At 37.2% G+C, this 26,383-nt stretch overlaps 1 protein-coding gene across 2 annotated transcripts in view; it reads left to right on the forward strand.

The window, feature by feature from the left end:
• The first annotated feature begins 277 nt into the window (after positions 1 to 277).
• LOC121725393 (transmembrane protein 135-like) overlaps positions 278 to 26,383 on the forward strand; it is a 29,385-nt gene continuing 3,279 nt past the window's right edge. Inside the window, exons 1-5 of one of the 2 annotated variants that reach the window (XM_042112303.1) lie at positions 278 to 496; positions 9,702 to 9,832; positions 10,130 to 10,256; positions 11,258 to 11,409; positions 14,627 to 14,738. In XM_042112303.1, the coding sequence (XP_041968237.1) occupies positions 326 to 496; positions 9,702 to 9,832; positions 10,130 to 10,256; positions 11,258 to 11,409; positions 14,627 to 14,738 (693 nt within the window). In that variant the 5' untranslated portion in view covers positions 278 to 325. Of the gene's footprint in view, positions 497 to 8,158; positions 8,598 to 9,701; positions 9,833 to 10,129; positions 10,257 to 11,257; positions 11,410 to 14,626; positions 14,739 to 26,383 lie in introns of those variants that run through there. The other variant, XM_042112304.1, reaches the window with a different exon arrangement.

The following is a 26,383-nucleotide window of genomic DNA, read 5'->3' on the forward strand; positions in this document are numbered from 1 at the left end:
CGCGTAGTCCGACACGTACTTTGCCGGTTTTATTTTATAATATTAGTATGGACTATGGATAGTATGGACTTAATATAAATAAAATTTTATTTATTGAAATTGAAATTCATTTTAAATTATGTAATTAATTGTTAACAACGCCTCAAAAATCCAAAGAAAGCAATAATAAATATCACTAACCTTTTGATCTGTTGAATAAATTAATTAACATCGATATTGAAACCAAATTATTCAGCTGGCGGCAACAGTAAATCAGTCGTCTAATCGAATTTAACGGTTGTAAAGGTGTAATTTTATATTTGGTTCTACAAAAAATATATACAAAATGGTGATAATAAGCAGACCTCTAGTTGATAATAGTGGACTTTGTACACTACCGTGTTCGCGCGTAGTTCACCCCTGGGAGGATAACTGTATGAAGGCAGCTTACGACATTTTTGTTTCATGTACAAGAGGAGCTTATTTATTTTTTGGACCCATATACATCGTTCATCTTGTAAGTAACATAGGTAATATGATTTCTGAGTAATATTAATCTTAATTGTAAGTTTTAATAAATACTAATCCTGAATTTCTCCTGAGTCCCTTGAGAGTATCTAAAAGACTTTTGAAGTCAATTTGAAGCATTGACCCTGATTCCTGAACTTCTATGCTGTGGCCTGCAGCGCCATTTAATAGCGCCTCTACACGCTAGGCCATCGTGAGAGCGCGTTCAGACGTGCCCGTGTTCTACTATGGCGTATGGGAAAAAAAGCGCGTGTCACGCGCTGAAACCACGCAGAACCTGCGCAGGCGCGCGTGTTTTCCCATACGCTATAGTAGAACACGCGCAGAACACACGCACGTCTGAACGCACCCTGATGGTCCACTACAATGCCCAGTGTGTGGGGGACGTAGTGGCGTCGGATGGCTGATGGCGCAAGCGATGGTCGTGGGATGGCGTCGGTGTCGGTTTTTCGGCCGCACATCAAATTAAAGGGAATGGGCCAGCAATTGCGGTACGCATCTACAGTGGCCTATACCACAGTCTGTGCCTGAACGCAGTCGACTGTCGCATGGACAGTCGACTGCGTTCTTATATGAGAGGGCTACTGACCCAAAAAATCAAACATCGTCCTTCTCTCTTCACACTCACGTCTTTCATATGCCAAGTGAAAAAGGACGACGCGGAATCATCACCAAGTTAGTTTTACTATGAATAAAAGACGAACTATACTAGTCGTGTTCGTTTCGTTTTTAATGCACATATGTGTACATATGTGTGAGTGTCATGTTCTAATATCTGACAGAAATTGTTAGTATTTTACATAGATAAAATATTATAGTATAGATGTAGTCTTAGCACGTCATCGCGTGGCCTATTTGTGCTTATTTTCATACAAGTAGTGCGTTTATTTTGTTGTAATATTTCTATTTGTCGATTATTTCGAAGCACATTATGATATAGGAAAGAAAGTCAATTAGTTCATGATATCGATTAACTATAGTTCAAGTGATGAGAATCCGTAAACACACGTAAAAAGCTATGCAATTTTTATAGCCAAATTATTAATTGATGTGACATTTTTAGCACTAATACCTTATATGTATAGTACGAATAAGGGATTAATAGACTTATAAATTATCTTTTTAGCTTACAAAAATACCGATTGAAAAGCCCAAAAAACGTTGCTCAAAACTTACGTATTTAATGTTAAAGAATGGTCAAAGAATGCCTCATACACGTGGAGTTTGAGGCATTCTTTGACCATTCTTATGGTTTATTATTTAGCGGAACCACAAAACTCAACAATATCTAGCATTAAATGTTCACTAAAAATCTTTATTAACACTTTTATCACACGTAATATGCAGACCGACTCCTTTGTTATGTCCTAGTAAGTAGGGCATAACATTACACGCTTTTGACGCTTATAGAGTCTGGCTAGCGAAAGATGAGACTGGAAAAAGGCGGCAAATTAAAAAAATCGACGTTTAGCAACCATGTCTATAGCCGGAATTATAGTTTTGATCTACGAACTACGAATAATAAGGTTTCTTAGTTTTTATTATTCGTATTTCGTTGATTAAAACTATAATTCCGGCTTTTTCAAAAAATCGACGTATAACAGGGTTGTTATACGTCGATTTTTTGAATTTGCCACCTTTTTCCAGTCTCATCTTTCGCTAGCCAAACTCTACACCGATATAAGGCTCTCTCCAGTCTATAGTACCTCAATAGCCGTGTTTGTTTCATTTTTTCGCAGTTTGGCAGCTGACTCTCAACTTCATAATTGAGTGTCATGTTCAATAAAATCCTAAAAGGTATATGGCCTTTTCCACGATCGGTTCCAACCACCAACAGAGGTCACCTTGGTTGGGTCAACAAAGTTGAATCTCTATCTATAATAATAATAATAATAATAGCTCCCACACCGGTTTCGGTGACGGTGGCCGGTTTCATTAAAACTAGGCCAGCTACGTAGGAGTAATTTTGTAGTGCCCAAGTATGTCCGCAGTACACAAGAGCAGTCTCTATTCCTTTACTCTCATAACCCAGTGGGACGGACGACCGGCACGACTGGCGAGAGATCATGCGCAGGACCGACTTTTTACATGATCATCTTACTTGTCAGACAATCAGGTGATCAGCCTGCATTGTCCTAACCAAACTTGGAAATAACATGTTTCCAACGCGGGAATCGAACCCACGACCTCCGAGTCAAGAGCCGCGCTCTATACCACTAGACCACGGAGGCGTCAATCAAATCAAAATGGCGGAATCAAAGGCGGAATCTCTATCTAGACGTAAATCAACTCGTCTGTCTTGGGCCTTGGCTAGGCTGTGGAAAAGTGAACAATGGGACCACTATATAAACCTCAAAAGACCGCAATAGCGCTGGCGTAAAAAAATACGGATGTAGATGAAACGGTGGTTAAAAGAAAGAAAAACGTTGAGCCATTTAATCATTTTAAAAATATTGGATTTTCTCAATTATTTTAGAATGGACGAAAATACTTTCAACGAATTATTAGAAATGGTGCGACCCTTAATTACAAAAAATAATAATCACTGTTGATGTGAAAAGCTGTGTCTGTGGAAGAACGTTTAATAGCAACGTTAAGATTTTGGCTACTGGCGCTACACACCACATGCAACGCATTCTACGATCAATGAGCGACTGAGCGCCAACAAGCGTCTACATGGTTGCGTTTCAACTCAATGTTCTCTATTTGACAATGGTCGTGAGGGATGCGCTCACTACCAAGGTTATTGAAGGTTATTTGGTTGGTCAACCAAAAACAAACGTCTACACGGTTGATTTTTGTTCCAACCCTACCAAGGTGACCTTTGTTGGTGGTTGGAACCGATCGTGTATACACGGCCTTTAACAATTTCTGTCAGAACTGTTAGGATGTTATTGAACATGACACTCAATTATGAAGTTGACAGTCAGCTGCCAAACTGCGAAAAAATGAAACGAACACGGCTATTATCCATACTAATATTATAAATGTGAAAGTATCTCTGTCTGTCTGTCTGTCTGTCTGTCTGTCTGTCTGTCTGTCTTGCTTTCACGCCAAAACTACTGAACCGATTGCAATGAAATTTTGTATACAGTTATTCTAGAGTCTGAGAAAGGACATAGGCTACATTTTGATGTGGGAAAATATCTTATTTCCATGAAAATTTCGATGAAAATGAATTCACATTGCGCGTGGCCAGCGCTCATCCCGGGGGTCCTGGGTTCGAGTCCCGCAGGCGGAACAAAAAGTTTTCAATTTTCCTGGGTCTTGGATGTGTATTAAAATAAAATTTCAAAAATCTTAAACATATTTTATGTATAATATTATAAAAAATCCAGAAATATATCAATGGAATGTACATTTTAGTTCTAATACGATTCAACAGATGGCGTTTTATTTTTTACTTTATTGTAATATAGAACTAATCATACTTATTAGTTAGTATGTTTTTGTTTATAGTTTTTAATACGTTAGAATATGATGTTTAATAATATTATAATAATATTATATATATACTAGCTGTTGCCCGCGACTTCGTCCGCGTGGACTTTAGTTTATAGCGCGCGGTGTCAACAAAATTTGTGTCAAATTTAAAAACTTTTTAAAACCCTGGTAAGTGGTACCCCTCTTAGGGCCGCGCTACACCGGAATGGCAGCGCTGAAAGTGCTCGCCTCGCCGCTGCCATTCCGGTGTAGCGCAGCCCTTAATTAATCAAAATACCCAAAAACAGCTGTGCAGTGTGCACATAATCTATACTAATATTATAAATGCGAAAGTATCTCTGTCTGTCTGTCAGTCTCGCTTTCACGCCAAACGCCAAAACTACCGAACCGATTGTAATGAAATTTTGTATACAGATAGTCTAAAGCCTGAGAAAGGACATAGGCTACTTTTTTACTGGAAAAAAGGGTTGTAAGGGTCGTAAATTTGTTCAAAAAAATCATAATAGATGGCGCCGTGCGTCTTCTACATCGCGCTGACGCTTGCTCAAAAGTCTTTCTATAAGAGGTGGTATCATCTTACATTTAAGTCTCGATTTTTTTCGATTGTTATATCTATTCTACGGTATTAAATAACTCAATACTTTATCTGTGCAAGCAGTGACGTAACCTTAAGACCAAATTTCACCAACGACTGTTAAAGTTAATGATCGAATTAGTATCACGTTAGCTGTTTCGTTTTTCATATGAATGAAAAAGAAGACAGGACATTTTAACAAGCTGTTAACACTAACAGACGTTGGTGAAATTGGGGCTAAACCTATCAATGATAAATAGTTTATGGGTAAAGTTGTGTAATTGGGGGGCTAAATATTCTTTGAAATTTGGCATAAAATATAAAGTTTAATATAAAAAATAAAGTACTTATTGTGTGCACACTACACAGCTGTATTGATTTAAGGGGTACCAGGGTTTTTTTATAAAAGCTTTTGACACCAATTTTGTTGACATCGCGCGCTATAAACTGAAGTCCACGCGGACGAAGTCGCGGGCAACAGCTAGTATATTATATATTAAGTCTATGCGGCTATTGGTATTTTATTCTTCTTCTTCTTATTCAAAAATGGCCCCGTAGCCCGTAGTGAGTTGCCAATGTCAAAGTGGTTGATGTGACTCTGCTCCAGGATGGGTTGGCTTTAGAGTCTGGCTAGCGAAAGATGAGACTGAAAAAGGCGGCAAATTCAAAAAATCAACGTATAACAACCCTGTCTATAGCCGGAATCAGAGACTAGCCATTTATTCCTCTATGCCGGAATTATAGTTTTGATCTACGAACTACGAATAATAAAGTTTCTTAGTTTTTATGTGTGTTTAGTTTTAAATACGCAAAAACAAAAATGCATCGTATAATAATAATAATAATATCTATAGACGCTTCACACCACGTCAGTCTGGCCCCGTGCTAAGTACCTGAAGGACTTATGTTACGGGTACCAGACAACGGAAATATATTTAATACTTTTATACTATACATATATTTAAGATTTTTATTATATGATACACATATTTAATACACAACTATGACCCAGGAACTTTGAAAACTTTTTGTTCCGTCGGCGGGATTCGAACCCGCGACCCCCGGCTTGAGCTACCGACAGCCCACCCACTGAGCCACAGAGGTCGTCAAATAATAATAGATTGGTCGAAAGACGAAACATTTAAGTTCATAGAACTATTTCAAAAAGAACGAATAATTTGGGACCCAAAACATAAATGCCACAAGAACAGCCAAAAAGTTAGCTTCCTTTTATTTAAATTAGTGACGTAACAGTATAAGCCCAGTACGCACAAACTTGTTGCTGCTAAAACTTCGACGTCCTCCATTATTGCTAGCTCAAAGACGACTGAACTCGGCACGCGAGTGTAAGCAGGCAACTTATTAACCATCGATCAACACGAGCCTCGCACGAGGGACGAGGCGAGCCACGAGGCGAGGGACGAAGCGCGAGTGTAAAGGCCGTATAATGATTATGAAAAAAGTATTTTGAGCAAAGGGCATTGAGTAACTTTGTATGGACCTGTGGCGTCATTTTTTTTCCAGCAGCTAGGGATTAAACCATAAAGTTAATATAGCTAGGTATATTAACTTTATGGATTAAACCAACACTATTTTGTAGCACTACATTAGAGAAAAATATATTAGTAATATAAATTGTTCTAAGTAATATCGGAGCTGAGCTACGATTATTTTAGTCGTAGATTTTATTATATTTATTTTTGCGCCTTATGTTAACATAATCAATAGTAATTAACGTTACTTTATGGAGCTATCCTTAAGAAACAGGTATAGAAAGGGTATATTAATCTGTTGGATATATATTTCTCACTAGTTAGTTGCCCACGACTTCGTCCGCGTCAAATATATGAATAATTTTTCATACATATTTTCACACAGGGTGTAACTCTCGTCCGACTAAAATATAGCCAGACTTGAGACTATATTTCACTAGACAGTTCAAAGGGCCGGATGCAATATTATAAAATAAAATAAAATAAAAAGCCTTTTATTTCTTGCTATGATACAATGTGATTGAATAGAGCTAATGTTAAAATAAAAGTTTACAAACAGTGGTAATAAATAATAATGACTATAAAATATCAAAACTACTCTTAATTTACTTGCGACTATTAACTAACTATACTACTATACTACTCTAATTACTTAATTAATGTTAATGTAACTTTTTTTTTTCTCTGCAAGAACCCCTCTCAGTTGAAGGTGAAGGCCTCCTCTAAAGAATTCCATTTTTCTCTATCTCGAGCAACTGTTGGCCAGGAGCGACCGGCTATTTTTATTATTTCATCCTCCCATCTCGCATGTGGTCTGCCTTGGAGACGTTTACCATACGGGCCAGCCCATTTAGTTACCCTGCTAGTCCATCGGTCATCCTCTAGCCTCGCTATGTGTGCAATATTAGGCAATTATAATTATTGTTCTTGTATATTACTTAATGTGTTGTAGGTAAAATGACTCTAGGTTATTGTTCCCATAGTATAATGTCGATTATTTCCACTATTTAGCGAATTTTGGTCATAGTTCAGTATGAGTCATAACTCACTTTCTGCCGAAAGGACGCCACCTTTCGGCAGAATATTTAGTCTAGCTTTTAATATTCTACTACCCGGCTCATACACGTGGAACTGCAGGAATGTTTTATAGAATATTGACTATTTAATTACACAAAAAATATAAAAAAATCAAAACTCTTTAAGAAATTCGAGAAAAAATGGATTTGCATTTCTTTGCAAAAGAAAAATAAATAGCTAAATTTAAGAGGGCGACTAACCCCAAAAATCAAACATCGTCCTCTCTTCACACTCACGCCCGTCTTTCATATGCCAGGTGAAAAAGAACGATGCGGATTCATCGCCAAATTAGTTTTTTCTCAATTACTCGATAAATATACAACATTTTAAAAATCCGCTAGGTCGATCTCTCAATGATAGAATTTTATACAATGTGTTAAAATATTAACTTAGTTCAATGCACGGTTATGGCAATAAATGAAACATTCGTGAAAATTAGATGCATCTTTGTGATTTTTTTCTATCGAGAAAATGAGAAAATATAGAAATGGCAACGCTCCTTTTACCTGTCCCGACCGGGATGAATTAAAAAAAAAGTCTATGATTTAAACTTCAATTGTCGGAGTTTTGCCGGGAATATGAAATGGTGATGTTGTGTTTTTATATTATTTTCCTAAAATTGTGTCTGGGTTTTTAATGTGTAATATTGGTAGGATATTACCATTAGATATTCGTTATCGTGCAGAAGACGTGTGGGAAAGTTATGTAATAACCAGAAACGTGTTCTTTTGTGTTCCCTCCAAAACTCCATTGAAAGTTTCATTAAAGCGTCTACCACTTTACTGAATCGACCGACTTGACTTCTTGACTGTATTGACTTTGACTAGACTTTAGACTTGACTGACCTGACGATAATATAGAATAAATTGTATTAAAGAATATTGTTTTCCCGCCATAATATTATACTCGACACTGGCCATGGTTATAGCCGAAGTGCCATTATAAGACAAAAAAAAAACTTCAATTGTCATACTTTGACGTTTGCTGTCAGTTGAGTTGTCATTCTTGTCAATATTCAATTGTCAATTGTCATGTCATTTGTTTGTAGTTTATGCTACGAAAGTATAAAACGCATTAATTTTAATGAATTAATTACCGTACCTTCGCAATTAATTACAGATAACAATATTTAGCAATTTTCCTTATTTGTCATAATCTATTTGAAATGATATTAGGTTATTTTTATATGAAGCTTAGGTTTTAGTTATGATTACCACCTAGCTGTTCAAGTCGATTGATGATCTTTGAGCTTGGCAGCTTGTTGCAGTGTGGTGATTACTATCGGGTTAAGCGGTTGTGTGGCAGGTTATCGTAAATATTGGACTTTGTGCGAGATACTCAAAATGGTCGAAGCCAGTAAATTTTGGTTTGAGAAAGCCTGCAGTGATTTTGATTGTCCCATTCTCATTCACCCTTGGACACATAAATGCACCGATGCGACCACTTCTATGGTAGCAAGCTGCATAAGAGGCAGCTACAAATTTTATGCCATGGTCTACATAGTAAGTGGACCAATTATTCTCAAATACAACACAAATGTTAATATTTTTCCTTCCTTTATTATATTTTATTGCGTTCCAGTCAAAGATGGCAAGATAGCCATACCTACATACTATATTTATTGCTGCTATCTTTTCCCTGTTGAAGTGGAAGATAATTTATATTATAATATCATGTGTGATTTATTAATTATTATAAATGTGTGATTTACACATAATTTATCGTTGTCACCTTAAAAAGTTGTGCAGTAAACACTACATAAATACAATGAGAAAAGTGATTGTACCCAGACTCAATATTTAAAAAAAGCAATGGACTTTGAATAATATGCAAGAAATTTGTTTAAAATTTTGATAGCTTTGAATTTTTGTGAACAAAAATACCATTCTGAATAGCTAGAAGATAATTTAATGTTATATTAATATGATAAGAAGATAATAAATGAATTTGATAAGTTTATCATAACTGCTGTGCCCAAAGCAATAGTAATTAAATATTTTTTGTGATAGATAATGTTATAATTAAAATCTTCATCTTATTTTTTATTCTTACTTTGAAAAATATTTTTTGACTATTAATATTATGTTCTCATTATGAGGAGTGTATTCTCTTTGGTGTAAGCCTGAACATCCCTACTACATATAACATTTAAATCAATGTGAAAGTGTGTCTGTCTGTTTGCATGTAACTTCTTCACAAACACTTTGCTGAAATTTGCTTGAGTTTGGGGATAGTTGGAGTCCCGGGAGAAGACAAAGGGAACTTTTTATCCCGGACATTTTTACGGTTCCCATGAGATAAACGAAATTTGGCGCTACAGAGTTGCGGGCGTCATTTAGTACTGTAATAAATATAACTTTTTTATTCTCTGAATGCTTAGGATTGAAGTCCCTACGAGCACAGTACTTCAATTATTTATAAAAAAACTTTTTATACAACTGCAAACTTACATTCATGATGATGGTGACTTAATATGTAACAAATTTTATATTACTTACAGCTTTAAGAAAGTAATTAAATAAGAACTTTCTAAATCAACGAATGCTATAATCAACTTAACTCTTAATTAGCAATACATATCCTTACATACTCTGTATTAATTTCAGATACAAATTCTAATGAAAGGAAAGAAGTTAAGTAAACAAGAAGTAATAGAGCAGTTCAAATTATACTTAAAGTCAGGTATATTTGGCCTCACAGTGGGCAGCTCTTTTGTCACACTTAATTGTATATTCAGGTAAGTCATTTTTAAGATATTTAGTCATTTACATTAATATTTAAATGAAAATGTCTTAGATCTGTGTACTTAAACTGCTGAAAAAATTTTGATGATACTTGGTATGATGTTCTTTTGAGTACCTACTGAAAAATAACATTAATTTCCTGTGTTTATTCTTGACTGTTTTATGCAACAAAAACTAATAATAATTTTGTTGTAAAATTGTATTACTTGCTTTAAATATTATTTTTACTAACTTTTTATTGTGATAAACCATTGTAATTGTTTTTTTATTTCAATGTGTTTCAATTTCAGGGCTTTATTTTTTAGTAAATTTACTTACTACACAACAGTTCTTTTGCCATGTACTGTGAGTGGGCTTGCCGTGTATTTTGAACCACCTCATAGAAGAATTCTTGTTTTGAATCTCTTTGCTAATTTGGTAAGTGGTATAAGTCTTTGCCCAACAGTAGAACAGCTAACAAAAAAAAACTTTCATTAAAAGTTTTTACTTTTAACTCTTGCATGTTGTTATTTGTGAGTAAAGCAGTTCAAACTCTGAGCGGGTAATCGACGGGCGAGTAAGTACGCGGTTTTATGGCTCGTCGGTAAAGCTCGCCGGTGTATCATTGAAAAATCGGGGTTTTAAATACCGACGAACCTGGCTAGCGGCTAGTTGTGCTGATCGACTAGCGAGTAAAACCGACGACGGCGAGCCAGGCCCCGTACCACGAAACCATTTTGAGACTCAAAGTTCAAACTATCGAACGAGAATGCCGCGTCCTACTCTAAGGGGGATATTAGATTATCATATATATTGGATCCGAGATCATTGAGTTAATATGATATAGACATATGATTCATTTCTTCCTTGATCATAGATTTTTGACATTTGCTGAGAGATTGGATCCAATACGGTCATAGAAATAGGTGTTGCCAGTTATTTAATATAAAAAAGAGTTTTTAATTTCTTGTTCGTTAATATGTTTCAAATAATGTAATGTAATTATTTTTCTAATTATATACTTCGATAATTTTGCTGAAATAACAAAAAACAAGCCATATTAAAAATGACGATGTCTTTTGACAAATCGAATTCTCCGAGATCTAGTAACCCTGACGTCAATACCTGTCAGCGTTAGTGCATCTCTCCATTGGCATTGAAACCACATATGACGTAAAATAGGATCAATGAAATATGATAATGTAATAAGCAGATATGATCAAATGATCATATATATTGGATCCTATATATGATCATAGAAATGATCCAATATATATGATAATGTAATATCGTATATAACAAACGTGAAATGACGTTAGAGTTCCTAACACTAACAGACATCAATATTTGAAATTATAAGCCTTTAAATTCTTTATATTAACATATACTTTATATTTAATATTAAATCACAAATGGTAAAAAATGGTTACATCTTTCAGGTGTTTGAGTACTGGGTAAGGACATTAGAAATGAAAGGATGGCTGCGACGATCACCAGGCAAAGAGACACTTATTTTTATGTTGGGTAGTGCTGCACTCTTTTATTTCATGAGATTAGAAAGAGAGAACAGTAAACGAACACCTCTATTCTGGTATGTTTCACATTACATGCATTATATTGAAAATAGTATGTTACTTAATTTTTTAATGTATTAAAAAAATAGTATGTTATTTAATTAGTATAATAGTATGTTATATTGAAAATAGTATGTTTAGTTTATCTCGCCGCCTCAGCAATCTTGAGGGGCACGTGTGCTTCTCGCCGGATGATCTCGACAACACTGCCAACTCTGTTGCCGATGTGGTGATGCAGGGGATGGAACTTTTCATTCCGACCTCTGTAGTGCCAACTGGCGGCAGATTTCGTCCCTGGTTTGGTTCATCCCCCAAAAAAGCTTCTCGCCGGAATCAGGAGGCTTACCAATCCTGGGCCAACGCAGTGTCTGCTCGGGATTTAAATACCAGCACATATAAAAAGGAGTACAACCATGCCTCTAGGTCCCTCAAGAAAGAGATTACTCGGGCAAAGCAACAGCACGTCAATAGAATTGGCAAGAGACTTGAGTGCCTCCCCTCGGGAACCCGTGCATTCTGGTCTCTGGCCAAAGCTATTGAATGAAATTTCTGCAAGCCAACCCTACCATCCCTACACGTAGGAAATGGATCGTTGGCCCAGGACGCAAAGGACAAAGCCGATCTTCTGGGCAAGCTCTTTGCGTCAAACTCGACCCTGGATGACGGGGGGCAGAAACCGCCGACCATGCCGCGATGCGCGAGCATCATGTCGGATATTCGGTTTCATCAGCGCTCAGTGCGAAAAGCCCTCTGTTCCCTTGATATCCAAAAGTCGAGTGGGCCTTACGGAATCCCGCCTATTGTGTTGAAAAAGTGTGCTCCAGAGTTGGCTCCGGTCTTGACGCGTCTTTTTCGGCTCTCCTATTCCAATGGCATCGTCCCGCCTTCCTGGAAGACAGTCCTGGTGCACCCGATCCCCAAAAAAGGTGACCGCTCAAATCCTTCCAACTACAGACCAATCGCTATAACCTCTCTTCTCGAAGATAATGGAATCCATTATCAATAGCCAGCTTCTTCGATACTTGGACGGCCAGGGATTGCTAAGCGACAAACAATACGGGTTCCGTAAGGGTCGCTCGGCTGGTGATCTCTTGGTATACCTGACTCATCGTTGGGCTCAGGCAATTGAGTGGAAGGGAGAGGCATTGGCTGTTAGTTTGGACATTGCGAAGGCCTTTGATCGGGTTTGGCATAAAGCGCTGCTATCAAAGCTTCCATCATACGGGCTGCCCGAGAAATTATGTAAGTGGGTCACTAGTTTCTTAGCAGACAGAATCATAAAGGTCGTAGTTGACGGCGAATGCTCGGAAACTCAGTCTGTTAATGCTGGTGTCCCTCAGGGCTGTGTGCTATCGCCTACTCTATTCATACTGCATATCAATGACATGTTACAAACCAACGGCATTCATTGCTATGCGAATGATAGTACAGGTGATGCTGTATATACCGGCTCCCCTAATATTTCTCGGCAAAATGTCACTGAGAGTCGAAACGAACTTGTGGCTAAGGTGGAGAATTCATTGGAGAAGGTCTCTGAATGGGGTAGACGTAACTTAGTCCAATTCAACCCCACCAAGACACAAGTCTGCGCGTTCACCACTAAAAAGTCACCAATGGTCGTTTATCCTCGTTTCGAGGGTACTTGGCGTCAACATATCGAGCGAAGTCCAGTTCCGATATCATCTTGAGGGTAAGGCCAAATTAGCCTCGAAGAAGCTTGGCGTTCTTAACAGAGCGAGACAGTACTTCAGTCCGGACCAACGCCTACAACTCTACAAGGCGCAGGTTCGGCCTCATATGGAATATTGTTCTCATCTCTGGGCAGGGGCGCCAAAATACCAACTGCTCCCTCTGGATCGTATCCAACGAAGGGCTGCTCGAATTGTTGACTGCCATAGTGTTTCAAACAGCTTGGACCCCCTGGAGTTACGCCGAGATGTAGCTTCACTCTGCTTCCTCTATCGGTTGTATCACGGGGAGTGCTCTGAGGAATTGTTCGGAATCATACCACCTGCAACTTTTCGCTATCGTCCCACGCGAAAAACATACCATCCTCATCACCTTGATGAGTGGCAGTCTTCCACAGTGCGTTTTTCGCGTAACTTTCTGCCGCGCACTGTAAAAGTCTGGAATGAACTGTCACCAGCAGTATTTCCAAACCGATACGACCTGCAAACCTTCAAGAAAAGAGCGTATTCCCTCTTAAAAGGCCGGCAACGCACCTGCAGCTCTTCTGATGTTGCGAGTGTCCATGGGCGACGGTAGTTGCTTACCATCAGGTGACCCGTTTGCTCATTTGCCCCCTTATTGAATAAAAAAAAAACATGTTACAATTAAAATAATTATATGTCTAAGGTTTACATTAAAAAAAATTAAATTTGATATAATAATAGCATATTATATCTTAATAAATGTTATTTAAAAACAGATAGAATGATGTTATTGTTATTAAAATCGGCCAAGTGCGAGTCGGACTCGCGCACGAAGAGTTCCGTACCGTTATAGAAAAAAAAATTGGCCATAAATTGTGTTTTTTGTATGGGAGCCCCCCTAAGCTTTTAATTTATTTTAAAATTATTCTTTAATAATCACGTTTGTTGTAAGGGCGCGCCCCCCCCTTTAAATATTAATTTTATTTTGTTTTCAGTATTTGTTGTTATAGCGGCAACAGATATACACAATCTGTGAAAATTTTAGAAGTCTAGCTTTAGCGGTTGCGACTGTTTTGCTCGCTATCGTCGCTACGGACAGATAACGAAGACTTAGAAATAGGTTCCCGTTTTTACCTTTTGGGTACGGAACCCTAAAAAACAAACTCCAATATAAGCACTTTGCTGGTGCATAAACTATGTGTAATATAATTAGTTATCATTTAAATAAATTGTTCAATATATATATATATATATATATATATATATATATATATATATATATATATATATATATATATATATATATATATATATATATATATATATATATATATATAATATAATTACAAAATTTTTACAAAGTCGCCATGGACAGTGTTATGCAAGATGTAACAATTTAATCATAAACGAAATTTTAGGGTCTCGCTGACATTATACTAAATGCGTTATAAGATGATATGGGTATTCTCATATTTCTTGCTACGGATTTTTTTAGAACAAAACAAAAAAAACATACTGAAATAAATTACGTTCAATCGACAAAAACAAATAAGTATTTCCTTTAATATTGTTGTGGTTTCAGGTTTTTCACACCACCTCGTGTGTCGAAGGAGGAAGGAAAACCAGTCTGTGGTATTGACGGTAGGAGTCCGGCCTGTCCCCACAAAGGACCCTGCCTGCAGTATATTCTTAAGGTTTGTTTTTTAGCTTATTCAACAGATGCTTGTATAGACTGGGGTAGGCGTTTACTCAGCAGTGGGACAGTATGGGCCAGGCCACAACACTTTTTTTTTTTAAATAAATCTTGTCCCCCCGTACTTTATACAGGATAATTTTTACCGTTTTTTAATTTGTTACATGTTCGTATTTTTGTAGGAAGTTATACATGGCTTATTTAAAGTTATACATGGCTTATTTACATCACTTGAATTATATTACTATTTTTAAAATACTTCATTAATTTACATTATATTTTTTAAGCTGTTTTTTATACATTACTTTTCCATCCAACTTTTAAACTTTTTCTATTTACATTTGACATTTTATTCATTCATGGTTTTACATTACTTTTCCATTTATATCACAGATTTTACAGATTTTACATTAACTACTTACATTTACAGTATAGGTAACTTCTCCTATTTTGACATATTATAAATTCATACTTACATTTTATACATTTCACAGCCTTTTACATTAATTTTACATTCAGTTTTTACACAATGTTCAATTGTTCAGGCCACAACACTGCGTTGCGGCGTCGCATCGTATAAATCTACGACGATGCAGAACGCATCGTGAAAATTTCCTATGTAAAGAGTGCTATAGGGCCAGGCTACAACACTGCGTTGCGGCGTCGCATCGTATAAATCTACGACGATGCAGAACGCATCGTGAAAATTTCCTATGTAAAGAGTGCTATAGGGCCAGGCCACAACACTGCGTTGCGGCATCGCATCGTATAAATCTACGACGATGCAGAACGCATTGTGAAAATTTCCTATGTAAAGAGTGCTATAGGGCCAGGCCACAACACTGCGTTGCGGCATCGCATCGTATAAATCTACGACGATGCAGAACGCATCGTGAAAATTTCCTATGTAAAGAGTGCTATAGGGCCAGGCCACAACACTGCGTTGCGGCATCGCATCGTATAAATCTACGACGATGCAGAACGCATCGTGAAAATTTCCTATGTAAAGAGTGCTATAGGGCCAGGCCACAACACTGCGTTGCGGCATCGCATCGTATAAATCTACGACGATGCAGAACGCCTCTTGAAAATTTCCTATGTAAAGAGTGCTATAGGGCCAGGCCACAACATTGCGTTGCGACATCGCATCGCATTTCTGTGCGATGTTGGTTTTGCGATACGACGCCGCAACGCCAAAGAGATATCTCACTCTACATGTTTTCTCGATGTTTGATGGTTTGTCTCTTCATCTCTATTGACCCTAGCATGACATACATTTGTTCTCGCGTAGATCTAGCATCGAAATAACACACTTTTATAGAGTTTTGTCGAGATTTTGTCATTACGAGTAGTTTTTAATTATCTCTAGAGTGAGATATATCGTTGGCGTATGCTAGGCAGGCTGGCCCTATAGGCTAATAAAAAATAATAATCGATGCCGACACAGTATAGCTTGACCGCTGTAAAGTCGACCCTCGTAGCATACTCGTAGCATACTAAATGTATGTACATTAAATTTAATTATATAAGTACATAATATGTATTTTTACATCGTATGTAAATGAACTTGTGTCGATAAAATATAAATTATGAATAAATTTTTACTTCCAACATAGCACAAAAAGGTTACAAAAATTCTTATTGTTGGAAGTAAATTTAAAATGCAAATGACTGTTACATCTCATGCCAGATGGCATAACATTGTTATTTATCTCCATCATAATATTAAAAAGGCGAAAGTTTGTGTGTTTGTATGTTTGTGTTGTGGAGGCTAATATTAGGCTATATTAACTTGTTAGGTAGGGTTGCACCAGAGGCGTGGTTAAAGTTAAAGTTATTTTTATAGTTAAATATGCCATCCTTTAGCTTTAACTTTAACCGGAGAAATTCACGTATGAGCGGAGGTAAGGACGCCAAGGATATTTAACTTTAACCAAAGATTTGACATTTTGCACTGTAGTTGAAGTTACAGTTAAAGTTAAAGTTAGTTGGTGCAACCCAGTCTTAACTTGTATAATTACCTAACTGTTAACATAAAAAACTAAAACATGAAAGACTTAGTGACTTTACATAGCTAAATCGTATTATGTCTAGTAAATTGAAGAAACGAATTTGAACTGTCGTCGGTTTATTCTTAAAGCGGGGAATTGACTACCGGGCCGCCCGTCACGGGTAGGCATCTCTGCTCGTCAATTCCTAGGTACGGGCACAGACATGCCCGTAGGCCCGTGCCCGCAGCCTGCCCGCGAGATCGAATTTTTCCTGCCCGGGAATGGGTAAGTCTGAACATGAATGGTCGCGACGGGCGGCCCGCAGCCTGTCGTCATTCGCGCCTTGGAGAGCGACTGGAGTGCACTTAAAATGTTATTTAAAAACATATTATTGTAAACAATATAAACACTAAACTTGGAAATGAGGGAACAAAAACAATTTTGACATTCGTTTATTTCCATTTACCGATCGTATCCTTGTTTGTAGAAAGTTAAATTAAAAGCAAGGATTACATGAACACCGATCAACGTAATGCCGCTAATACAGCGAACTTATTGAAAAATCCAAAGAAATCAATGCCGATGCTGATCTATCACTTGTTACAAAGAAGATCGAGTCCATTAGTCCACGACCGAGCTGCCAGGCGCGGTCCGAAGGGGGGAAGGGTCACAGGGACATGACTCCCCCCTAAAATGTAAGGTAAAATTGAAAAATCTCAAAATCTAGCTAATAAAAGAAAATATCTAGCTATCCCCTAACCACCACTTCGTCCGACCTTAGACAGCTGGGCGTAGATAAAAAAAAATAGTGAAGTGACTACTGAGTCCCCCCCCCCCCCCCCCCCCCCAATTTCAGGCTGCGACCGCGCCCTATGCAGCTCTCTATCTATTCGACTGACTTGCCTATTCTGTGTGTGTTCAACAGGGACAAGCGACAGACTTGTGCCAGACCGGGCGGCACGCGGGCAGCCCCGTAGTGAATTCCCCGCTTAATAGTCAGGGAGCCCTAGAACATTTTTTTTTAATTACTACCAACCTAATTTTTGTGAGTAGCTTCATTTTGATAAGACAAACAACATTTTTATCTGCGAAAAATCTTGAAAGTGGTAGCTAACAGAGATAGAAAGGATTTCATACTTTAATTTGATGGTCCTAAAATATGATTGTTCTATATGTAGGACAATGTTACTTTTAAATTATATAACTATTAACCTACCAATATACAAAAAATCAGCTGGTTGGGGTTCCGTTTTAGGGTTCTGTAATCAACAAAACTTAGTTGACTACGGAACCCTAACCAGCTGATTTTTTGTATATTGGTAGGTTAATAGTTATATAATTTAAGAGTAACATTGTCCTACCTACCTATAATATCAAAACTAGTTGATGGCCGTAACTCCGTTGCGCAGTAGTAGTAAGTATCCTATGAGTTATGACCTTGCCCGGGATTCAAAGTACCTACATATCTTCATACCAAATTTTATCAAAATCGGTTCAGTGGCTTAAGCGTAACAGACAGACACAACATCGCAGTTATAATATTATTAGTATGGATGTTGTACGTAGCCCGTAGGCCAAGCATGTGTAATTACTAATTTGTAACTAGTTAACATAGTTATCCTTAAGGATAATTTATGTGAAGTTAACTTAGCTAAGGGGATAATAATATTACGATGGTTTTACCTATTGTTTGTTACGTAAGAATGTTATCTAGACTGGGTTTCACCAGAGGCGTGGGTAAAGTTAAAGTTATAGTTAAGATAAATTTAACTTTAACTTTACCCTTAACTTTGCCCGGAGAAATTGACAGATGACAGCTGATCCAACTAGGTTATACATGCGCGTGGGCGGGGGCGCTGCTGGTAAAGGAGAACTTTCAAAAATTGCGGTTTTTGTATGATGACAGCGTTAGTTCCTTTTTTCGCCACACGCATTTAAAACCTTGTCGAGCTCTATGGTTATAGTTAAATATGGCGTCTTGATGGCGTCCATTTTTAACTTTACCCAAAGATTTGACATTTTGCACTGTAGTCAAAGTTAAAGTTACAGTTACAGTTAAAGTTAAAGTTAGTTGGTGCAATCCAGTCTTAGACTGGGTTGCACCAGAGGCGTGGGTAAAGTTAAAGTTAAATATGGCGTCCAAACACCCCATATTCTCATACATCTGTCAATTTTTCCGGTTATAGTTAAGGTTAAAGTTAAAGTTAGTTGGTGCAACCCAGTCTTAGGAGGTATTTTGAGTGATTCAGTTGGAATTTTAAACACAATTTCCATTGACAAAATATTACGGCCTCGAAATCAATATTTGATAATTATGCTGCATTTTAATATCTAGAAAAGAATTGTGTAAGCAGTAAAACTACTTTTTGTGCCTATATACTATTAAATAATTAAGGTGTTTGTTTATGTGTGTGGAAGAGGGAAGCCCGCGGCAACCGTTTACGGCGACAGAAATAACCTATTCATAGCTTATTTCCTTCCTCGTTTTCTATGGCAGCCATTACACAGTCAATCCAGATCACGATCCGTGATCATTGATCGCAATCCTGATTGACTGTGTAACGTGTTGGATTGATGGATCGCAAAATCGGATCCCAAATATCTAGATTTTTTGAATTCCATGACCGCGATCCAGATTGAGCGTCTAATGTGAATTTAGGTCTATTTACATCAGTCAGCGTTCACACCGCAATGGAGTCGGACGACTAGACTAGTTAGTTTGCATAATCCTCTTCCTCATATACCAGTACTATTAATTTTATCTAACAAGTTCAAATGAGTGTTAGGGCCTGTTTTACCACTGTCTGATATGGTGCCTAATAGGCTATTCACAACTTTTTTGACAGATTCTCCATACTTGATCTGTCAAGTTAATTGTTGGATAGCCTATTCGTCACTTATCATTAAGTGGTGAAACAGGCCCTAAACGTTCCTTTTTAGTAACCATGGTTTAACCCAAACTTATTTCGTCTACTGCCCTCTTTGAGAACAAATTATGTTTTAGCGCCCCCTTTGTTTCAATTTAAAACGCATCCAGATGAAACAAATAATCCCCAAGCCTCTACACAACGCCCCCATTTTTTTGGGTCCCACACCGCCCCCCTGTAAACCTTCAGCGCCCACAAGGGGGCGTTATCGCCCACTTTGGGAAAGGCTGGTTTAACCCAACGTTTCTTTTTAACGCGTTTCTTCACAGCAGTAGCAATAACGATTGCTACACAAGCTGTTTTCTTATCAGAAGCCATTTTATACTAGTAAACGCGTGTTCATCATACGGTTGCGAACACTGGACTAATGTGATCTGGATTGAACGTCTGTTGTCGCTTCAGTCGCTCCAAGATCCATCAACCTGCTGCGATCCGTGACCTCGGTCGGATCGCGATCTGGATTGACTGTGTAATGGCTGCCTATGAGTGTGAATACATAACGCGACACGATAAATTGAAAATACCCTTATTTGCCTTGTATATACTACAAGAGCTTTTTCAATATCAAAATTTTGTGCGAAATCTATCTATGGGTTAGGCCCCGTAACTTTGCACAATAACACACTGGAAAAGTAACACAACCAGTAACACACACAGTATGGTAACACAACGGAACTGTGTAAGGCTTAGTTTACAATAATATGTAAAATGCCATTCTATTAGAATAACTATTTTCAAAGTGTCTACTTTGTAACCTGAAAAATATAATAATAATAATAATAATAATATCTATGGACGCTTCACACCACGTCAGTCTGGCCCCGTGCTAAGTACCTAAAGGACTTGTGTTACAGGTACCAGACAACGGAAATATATTTAATACTTTATACTATACATATATTTAAGATTTTTATTATATCATACATATATTTAATACACATCCAGACCCGGGAACATTGAAAACTTTTTGTTCCGTCGGCGGGATTCGAACCCGCGACCCCCGGCTTGAGCTACCGACGCGCTCACCACTGAGCCACAGAGGTCGTCAAATATAATGGTAAGGCATGATAAGATATTATAAGCTTTGACTTTTTTGAAGTGAAGTGAGTGAAGAGCAGCGGATGACGACGCAGCGGAGACAGTAGAGGGGAGCGAGTGAAGAGCAGCGGATGACGACGCAGCGGAGACAGTAGAGGGGAGCGAGTGAAGAGCAGCGGATGACGACGCAGCGGAGACAGTAGAGGGGAGCGAGTGAAGAGCAGCGGATGACGACGCAGCGGAGACAGTAGAGGGGAGCGAGTGAAGAGCAGCGGATGACGACGCAGCGGAGACAGTAGAGGGGAGCGAGTGAAGAGCAGCGGATGACGACGCAGCGGAGACAGTGGAGTAGAGCGAGTAAAGAGTAGCGGATGACGACGCAGCGGAGACCGTGGAGTGCAGCGAATGAAGAGCAGCAGATGACGACACAGCGGAGACAGTGGAGTGGAGATTCCCGAGCGGCACAATGGAATTTAGTCGTAGCCTACTAAATAATTTTGAAAAAGGCCGTCGTGTTAATTATGTATGTGATATTAAAGCTATTAGGTATTTAACAAATAAAACACATAAACCAAAAAATATCTGTCTATCATTTATTTTATAAATTTAATCATAAACATGAATAGCTAATCTATGCTATCGATTTCAGGCACAGAAAAATACCCCCGTTTAGATATTTGTTTTGGCGTATTAATCTTTCTAACAATATCTTCCCAAGGATATAGTAGTTCGTCCGGTTTTTCAGGCCACTTCCACGATTTTAAAGCTCTTTTCATAGCAGAAATAAGGGCTCCTTCCGCATTCATAGAAAGTACACGTCCAGGATATAGATTTTCTTCATACTTAAAAATCACAAAATCACCCTCTTGTACGTCATTTTTTATATTATTACAATATTTATTATCAACACTGTCTTCTGTATCTGCAGACAGAATATCATCCTTCTTATTGTCATCCATCTTCACAATTTCTTCTCGCCATTCTTCGAATTCTTTTTCATCTGAAGAGTCGTGAATAGAAAACGTTTCATTAGAGTCATAATCGCTTTCTTCTTTTTGTTTTTTTGTTGCTATCAGGGGAGTTATTTCCCTTTTTCCTTTCAGTCCGGATGTTGCCTTAAGATTGTACTGCTTTATGCCAAGACACTCACAATAACCTTTCAGGTTTGAACAAAAGCAACTAAGTTCTCTGTAGGCAATCACGTTCTTCATGGGTGTATTTCTTATTTGATGTATCGCCATTGTTCCCGGGATCGGTCTCAAGTCATAGGACTTTTCTGTTATATCAGATTCAGGAACAAAAAATAACATTATCTTCGAGTCTGTCTGACTCAAGACATTAAAAGCTGTTTGAGCGTCGGGTATGTCTACTCCATAGGCTACCTTTGCATCGAGCGATCTTTTTATTGCACCTCCGACACCATCAGCCGGGCCTTTCCCATGGGAGGCTTCGGAGTAATTCCAGGTTGAGTTGGGAAATCCTAATTTCTTTGTATTTTCCAGAAATAAATAAAAGTTTTTTTTATTTCGGTACTGAGACGTAGGACCGTCTGAAAAAAAATGAACACCATTTACTTTGGGATATTTTCTTCTACACAACGTTAATATCGGGTCCAAATGGGCCCATACTGCTTCCGGTCCATGGTATGTATTAGGAGATATTGTAGCAAATGTCAAGGGATCTTCATCTTTAGTATATAAAATTCCAGTGTGCAATGTAAATTGAACTTTGGAAGCTCCAAAATGCATGGCCTGGACTTCAGTGGCCAATTTACACGAGTAATTTTCAGAAAAATCAACGTGAATTGCAACAGCTTCTTCATCTAAAATATTAAGACATATTTGGTGCATTTTGAATTGATGTCTAATATTATACCAATGTTTCTTGAAATTGATTGATTCTTTAGTAAAATCGGAGATCAAGTCTTTTACGGTACCCGTTTTCGTCTGTTTTACCATCATTTTAGCCCTTTTAACTGTATTTGTTTTCTTATCATGATACTCTTTATTTGTTAAAGCCCATTCACTCCAAGTAACAACATCTTTTAGATTCACATTTTCCATTTTAAATTCAATAGTTTTATCTTGACAAAGTGAGCATTTGTTATATGCACAATCTTTTGAATTTACATCACACATCATTTCAGAAGGTAGCTCTTTTGAATATTTATGAGTTAGCAAATTCATTTGATAAAGTTTTTTTAGCTTCATTTCCAGATTATCATGTTTCGAGCATGCACAAGTGTCGCGGTTCATTATTTTTGGAGGCAATACAAAAAATGGCCTATGTTTTTTAAATGTTGTGTACGACAGTTTTCCATTTTCAGATTTGTATTTTTCATAAAGTGATTTCAAAGGCTGCAAAAGATAACGCCGTTGTTCCTGTCGCTTTTTAAAAGTTTTATATTCTTTTTTTCCCGCAGTGATCCTACTGACGTCGTCTCTTATGTAAAAATCATGCAGTGATTTTAATAAATTCATTCTACGTTTTTTTATAATGTGGCTAGCCTGCCTTATACTTGCCTTTAAGCCCAAATATCTAGAAAATTTACTTTTCAGTTTATACTTTTTGGCGGTTTCGCTTTCAATCACATCTTTCAGTACATTTTTTTCGACAGTTTTAGATTCACGATATTTGTTTTTAAGAGCTGATACCAAAACGTTATGTTCGAAAAGTTGTCTTTTAACAATTTCCTTTTGTGGTTCTGGAATATCTGGTAGATTATTCTCAACGTAACTATTAGTTTTAGACAGCGGTGTCATTTCTTCTTTATTTTCTTTTGTTGTTATTCCTCTCTCTGAATTGCTTTTGTCTTCTAACTTTTTGATAGTTTCTTCCAAAGATAGAATTTTTTTTCCGTAGCGATTAACTTTTTTCTGCAGTACTTTCACCCGTTTCTTTTGTAATGTTAATTGTTGTTTTAGTCTCAAATTTTCATAATATATTGCATTATATCTCGATTTATTTTCAGAATCAGTGCGAGGCTTTGGCGGTTCTGCAGGTAAAATCTTCTTAAATCGGAAGTTCCTAAGATTCTCGAGAGGAGCATTGTTATTGTTTTCACTGTCAGGCACATTATTTACAGTTTCTGGTTGAGCTTTGTTGTTGTTTTCACTGTCAGATAATTTCCTTTCAGCTTCTGGTTCATCTGTATTGTTTTTTTCACGGTAAGGTACATTTCTTTCAGTTTCTGGCTGAGAATTATTGTTCCCATGTAAAGTTTTCTCATTTTCTGGCAGAAATACCAAGTTGGCGTTTAATTTTCGTCTTTTCTCTTCTCTCCATTGCTTACGCATTTTATTTATTTGATCCTCATCACACTCCGCCACTCTCTTTCTATTTTCTTTAGTTCGTTCGGCGTTTCTTTTTTTCATATCATTATATTTTTCAGGGTTTTCATTTTTTAGTTTTTCCCGATATTTTCTCTGCTTTTCCGCAGGTGTTAGTGGCATCTGAAATTAAAATTAAATGTGAAATAAAAATCATCCCTGGTTTGGCCGTAAGTTTTACGTGGATACGTATATAGACATATAGGTACAGTCAAGAGCACGCCAAGCTTGACATACTGGACTTAAACTCATCGTTATCGCCACTTCAAACTCATCCTTTACCGCAAACTCATCCTCACTTCAACCGCATGGTACAGGGCTATGAAAATTTTGGCCAGCCTACTTCTCCGCTATTATGGTTTTTATTTTCAAATCACGTTCACAGATAATTTTTTCAAAAACGGATAGCTAACGTAATACAAATAAAGAAATAAACTCGCAAAGTGTCAAATTCTGAAGATATAAGCAACCAAAGTTTTATTATTACAATTTTAAATCATTTATTACCAATATTAAAACTTTAGCACCTCATTATCTTCAAGGTGTAACACTTAACGCGTTTTCGTCTAAGATTTTCTCTTGTTTGTATTGATGTGAGCTATCCATTTATTGAAAGAATTATATTTTGTGAACGCGATTTGAAAATAAAATCGGCCAAGTGCGAGTCGGACTCGCGCACGAAGGGTTCCGTACCGGTATAGAGCGAAACTAGACAAAAATTGTGTTTTTGTATGGGAGCCCCCCTTAAATATTTACTTTATTTTAATTTTATTACTAATTATTAAAGTACAAATACAATTAAGAATTTTGTGAAAATTTCAAGTACCTAGCTGTTACCGTTATTGATTACGAGCAAAAAAGCCAAAAAATCACGTTTCTTGTATCGGAGCCCCCCTTAAATTATAACTTTATTTTATTTTTAGTATTTGTTGTTATAGCGGCAACAGATATACACAATTTGTGAAAATTTCAGAATTCTAGCTATAGCGGTTCTTGAGTTACAGCCTGGAGACAGACAGACAGACAGACGGACGGACAGACAACGAAGTCTTAGTAATAGGGTCCCGTTTTTACCCTTTGGGTACGGAACCCCAAAAAAAACAATAGCGGACAAGTAGGTAGGCCAGGCTCCACACAAAAATCTTCATAACCCTATGTGCTAGCAGTAAATCATTACGAATATTTATCCAAAACAGCTCTCTCGTAGTATGTGTACAAAGCTTTATGTAACACACGGTAACACTCGGTATCACACAGTAACACACTGGAATGAATCGCGTGGCAATTCTAACCTCAACTTAATTTTTCACTCTTGAATTTGCTTTTTCTACGTGATTCACACAACAATTCATGAACTACGAACAGTTTCTATGTTGGGAGACTCTTAGGTAATGTTTTTATTTACTTACTTTAATAGAATGATCGCTTTTTTCTCCAATAAAACAGTATCTGAATTTTTTGCAACAGACGTTGACGTCACCGTAATCCTCCAAAGATGGCTACTTGACATAGCTGTCAAATGAAATGTCATGAAGAGATGTTGCCATATAAATAAAATATATTAGGGTAGCCGTAACAAAAAGAAAATAATATAAAAACGAGTAACACACGCCAAGGCAACACACTGGAAAAAAAGTGGAGTCATGTATATTTTATGAATAAAATATGATGAGATAATTATTTATAACTACATAACAAGCACTATAATATTCAAAAAAGTAAGGGTTTAAATATTGCAAGAACTTTTTACACAAGTAGATAACAAAAAATACGATTTTAACGATTAAGAGTTTAAACAATGGCGTGGGGTCAGTAAAATTTTCATTGACTAGAAAAAAAAGAGGAATTATAAAATCTAATGGTGAGCCTTAGATTAATCTGAGACATCATTACTACTGTAAATAGGCTCGTAAAAACACTGCACACGTAGTTTATAACATAAAAATGCATAAAAATATTTTTGGTAAGCAAGGAGTGAAGGATGAACTAAGGAGTCACACGCTTTTTTCGAAAAGTGCATAGTTACGGGGCCTAACCCCTATATATATATATATATATATATATATATATATATATATATATATATATATATATATATTTATTGGGTTGGGCTGATTTTAGTCTTAAAATATTCGTAGAAGTCCAGGGAAGGTTTTAAAGTGACACGAAGTTCACCGGGACAGCTAGTTGCGTATAAAATTACAATAAGTGTCTAAATACACCATGCCGAAGTTCCGCGTCGGAAGTTAATGCAATGTCAAACGCATACAATATAACGCGACGGAATTTCGGCATGGTGTGTCATCGGTAATTTAAAATAAATTGCAGGCGAAATCATGCCGAACTTCCGCCGCGGAACTT

This window comes from Aricia agestis, chromosome 3 (assembly GCF_905147365.1).
Source record: "Aricia agestis chromosome 3, ilAriAges1.1, whole genome shotgun sequence".
In the NCBI taxonomy this organism is placed as follows: domain Eukaryota; kingdom Metazoa; phylum Arthropoda; class Insecta; order Lepidoptera; family Lycaenidae; genus Aricia; species Aricia agestis.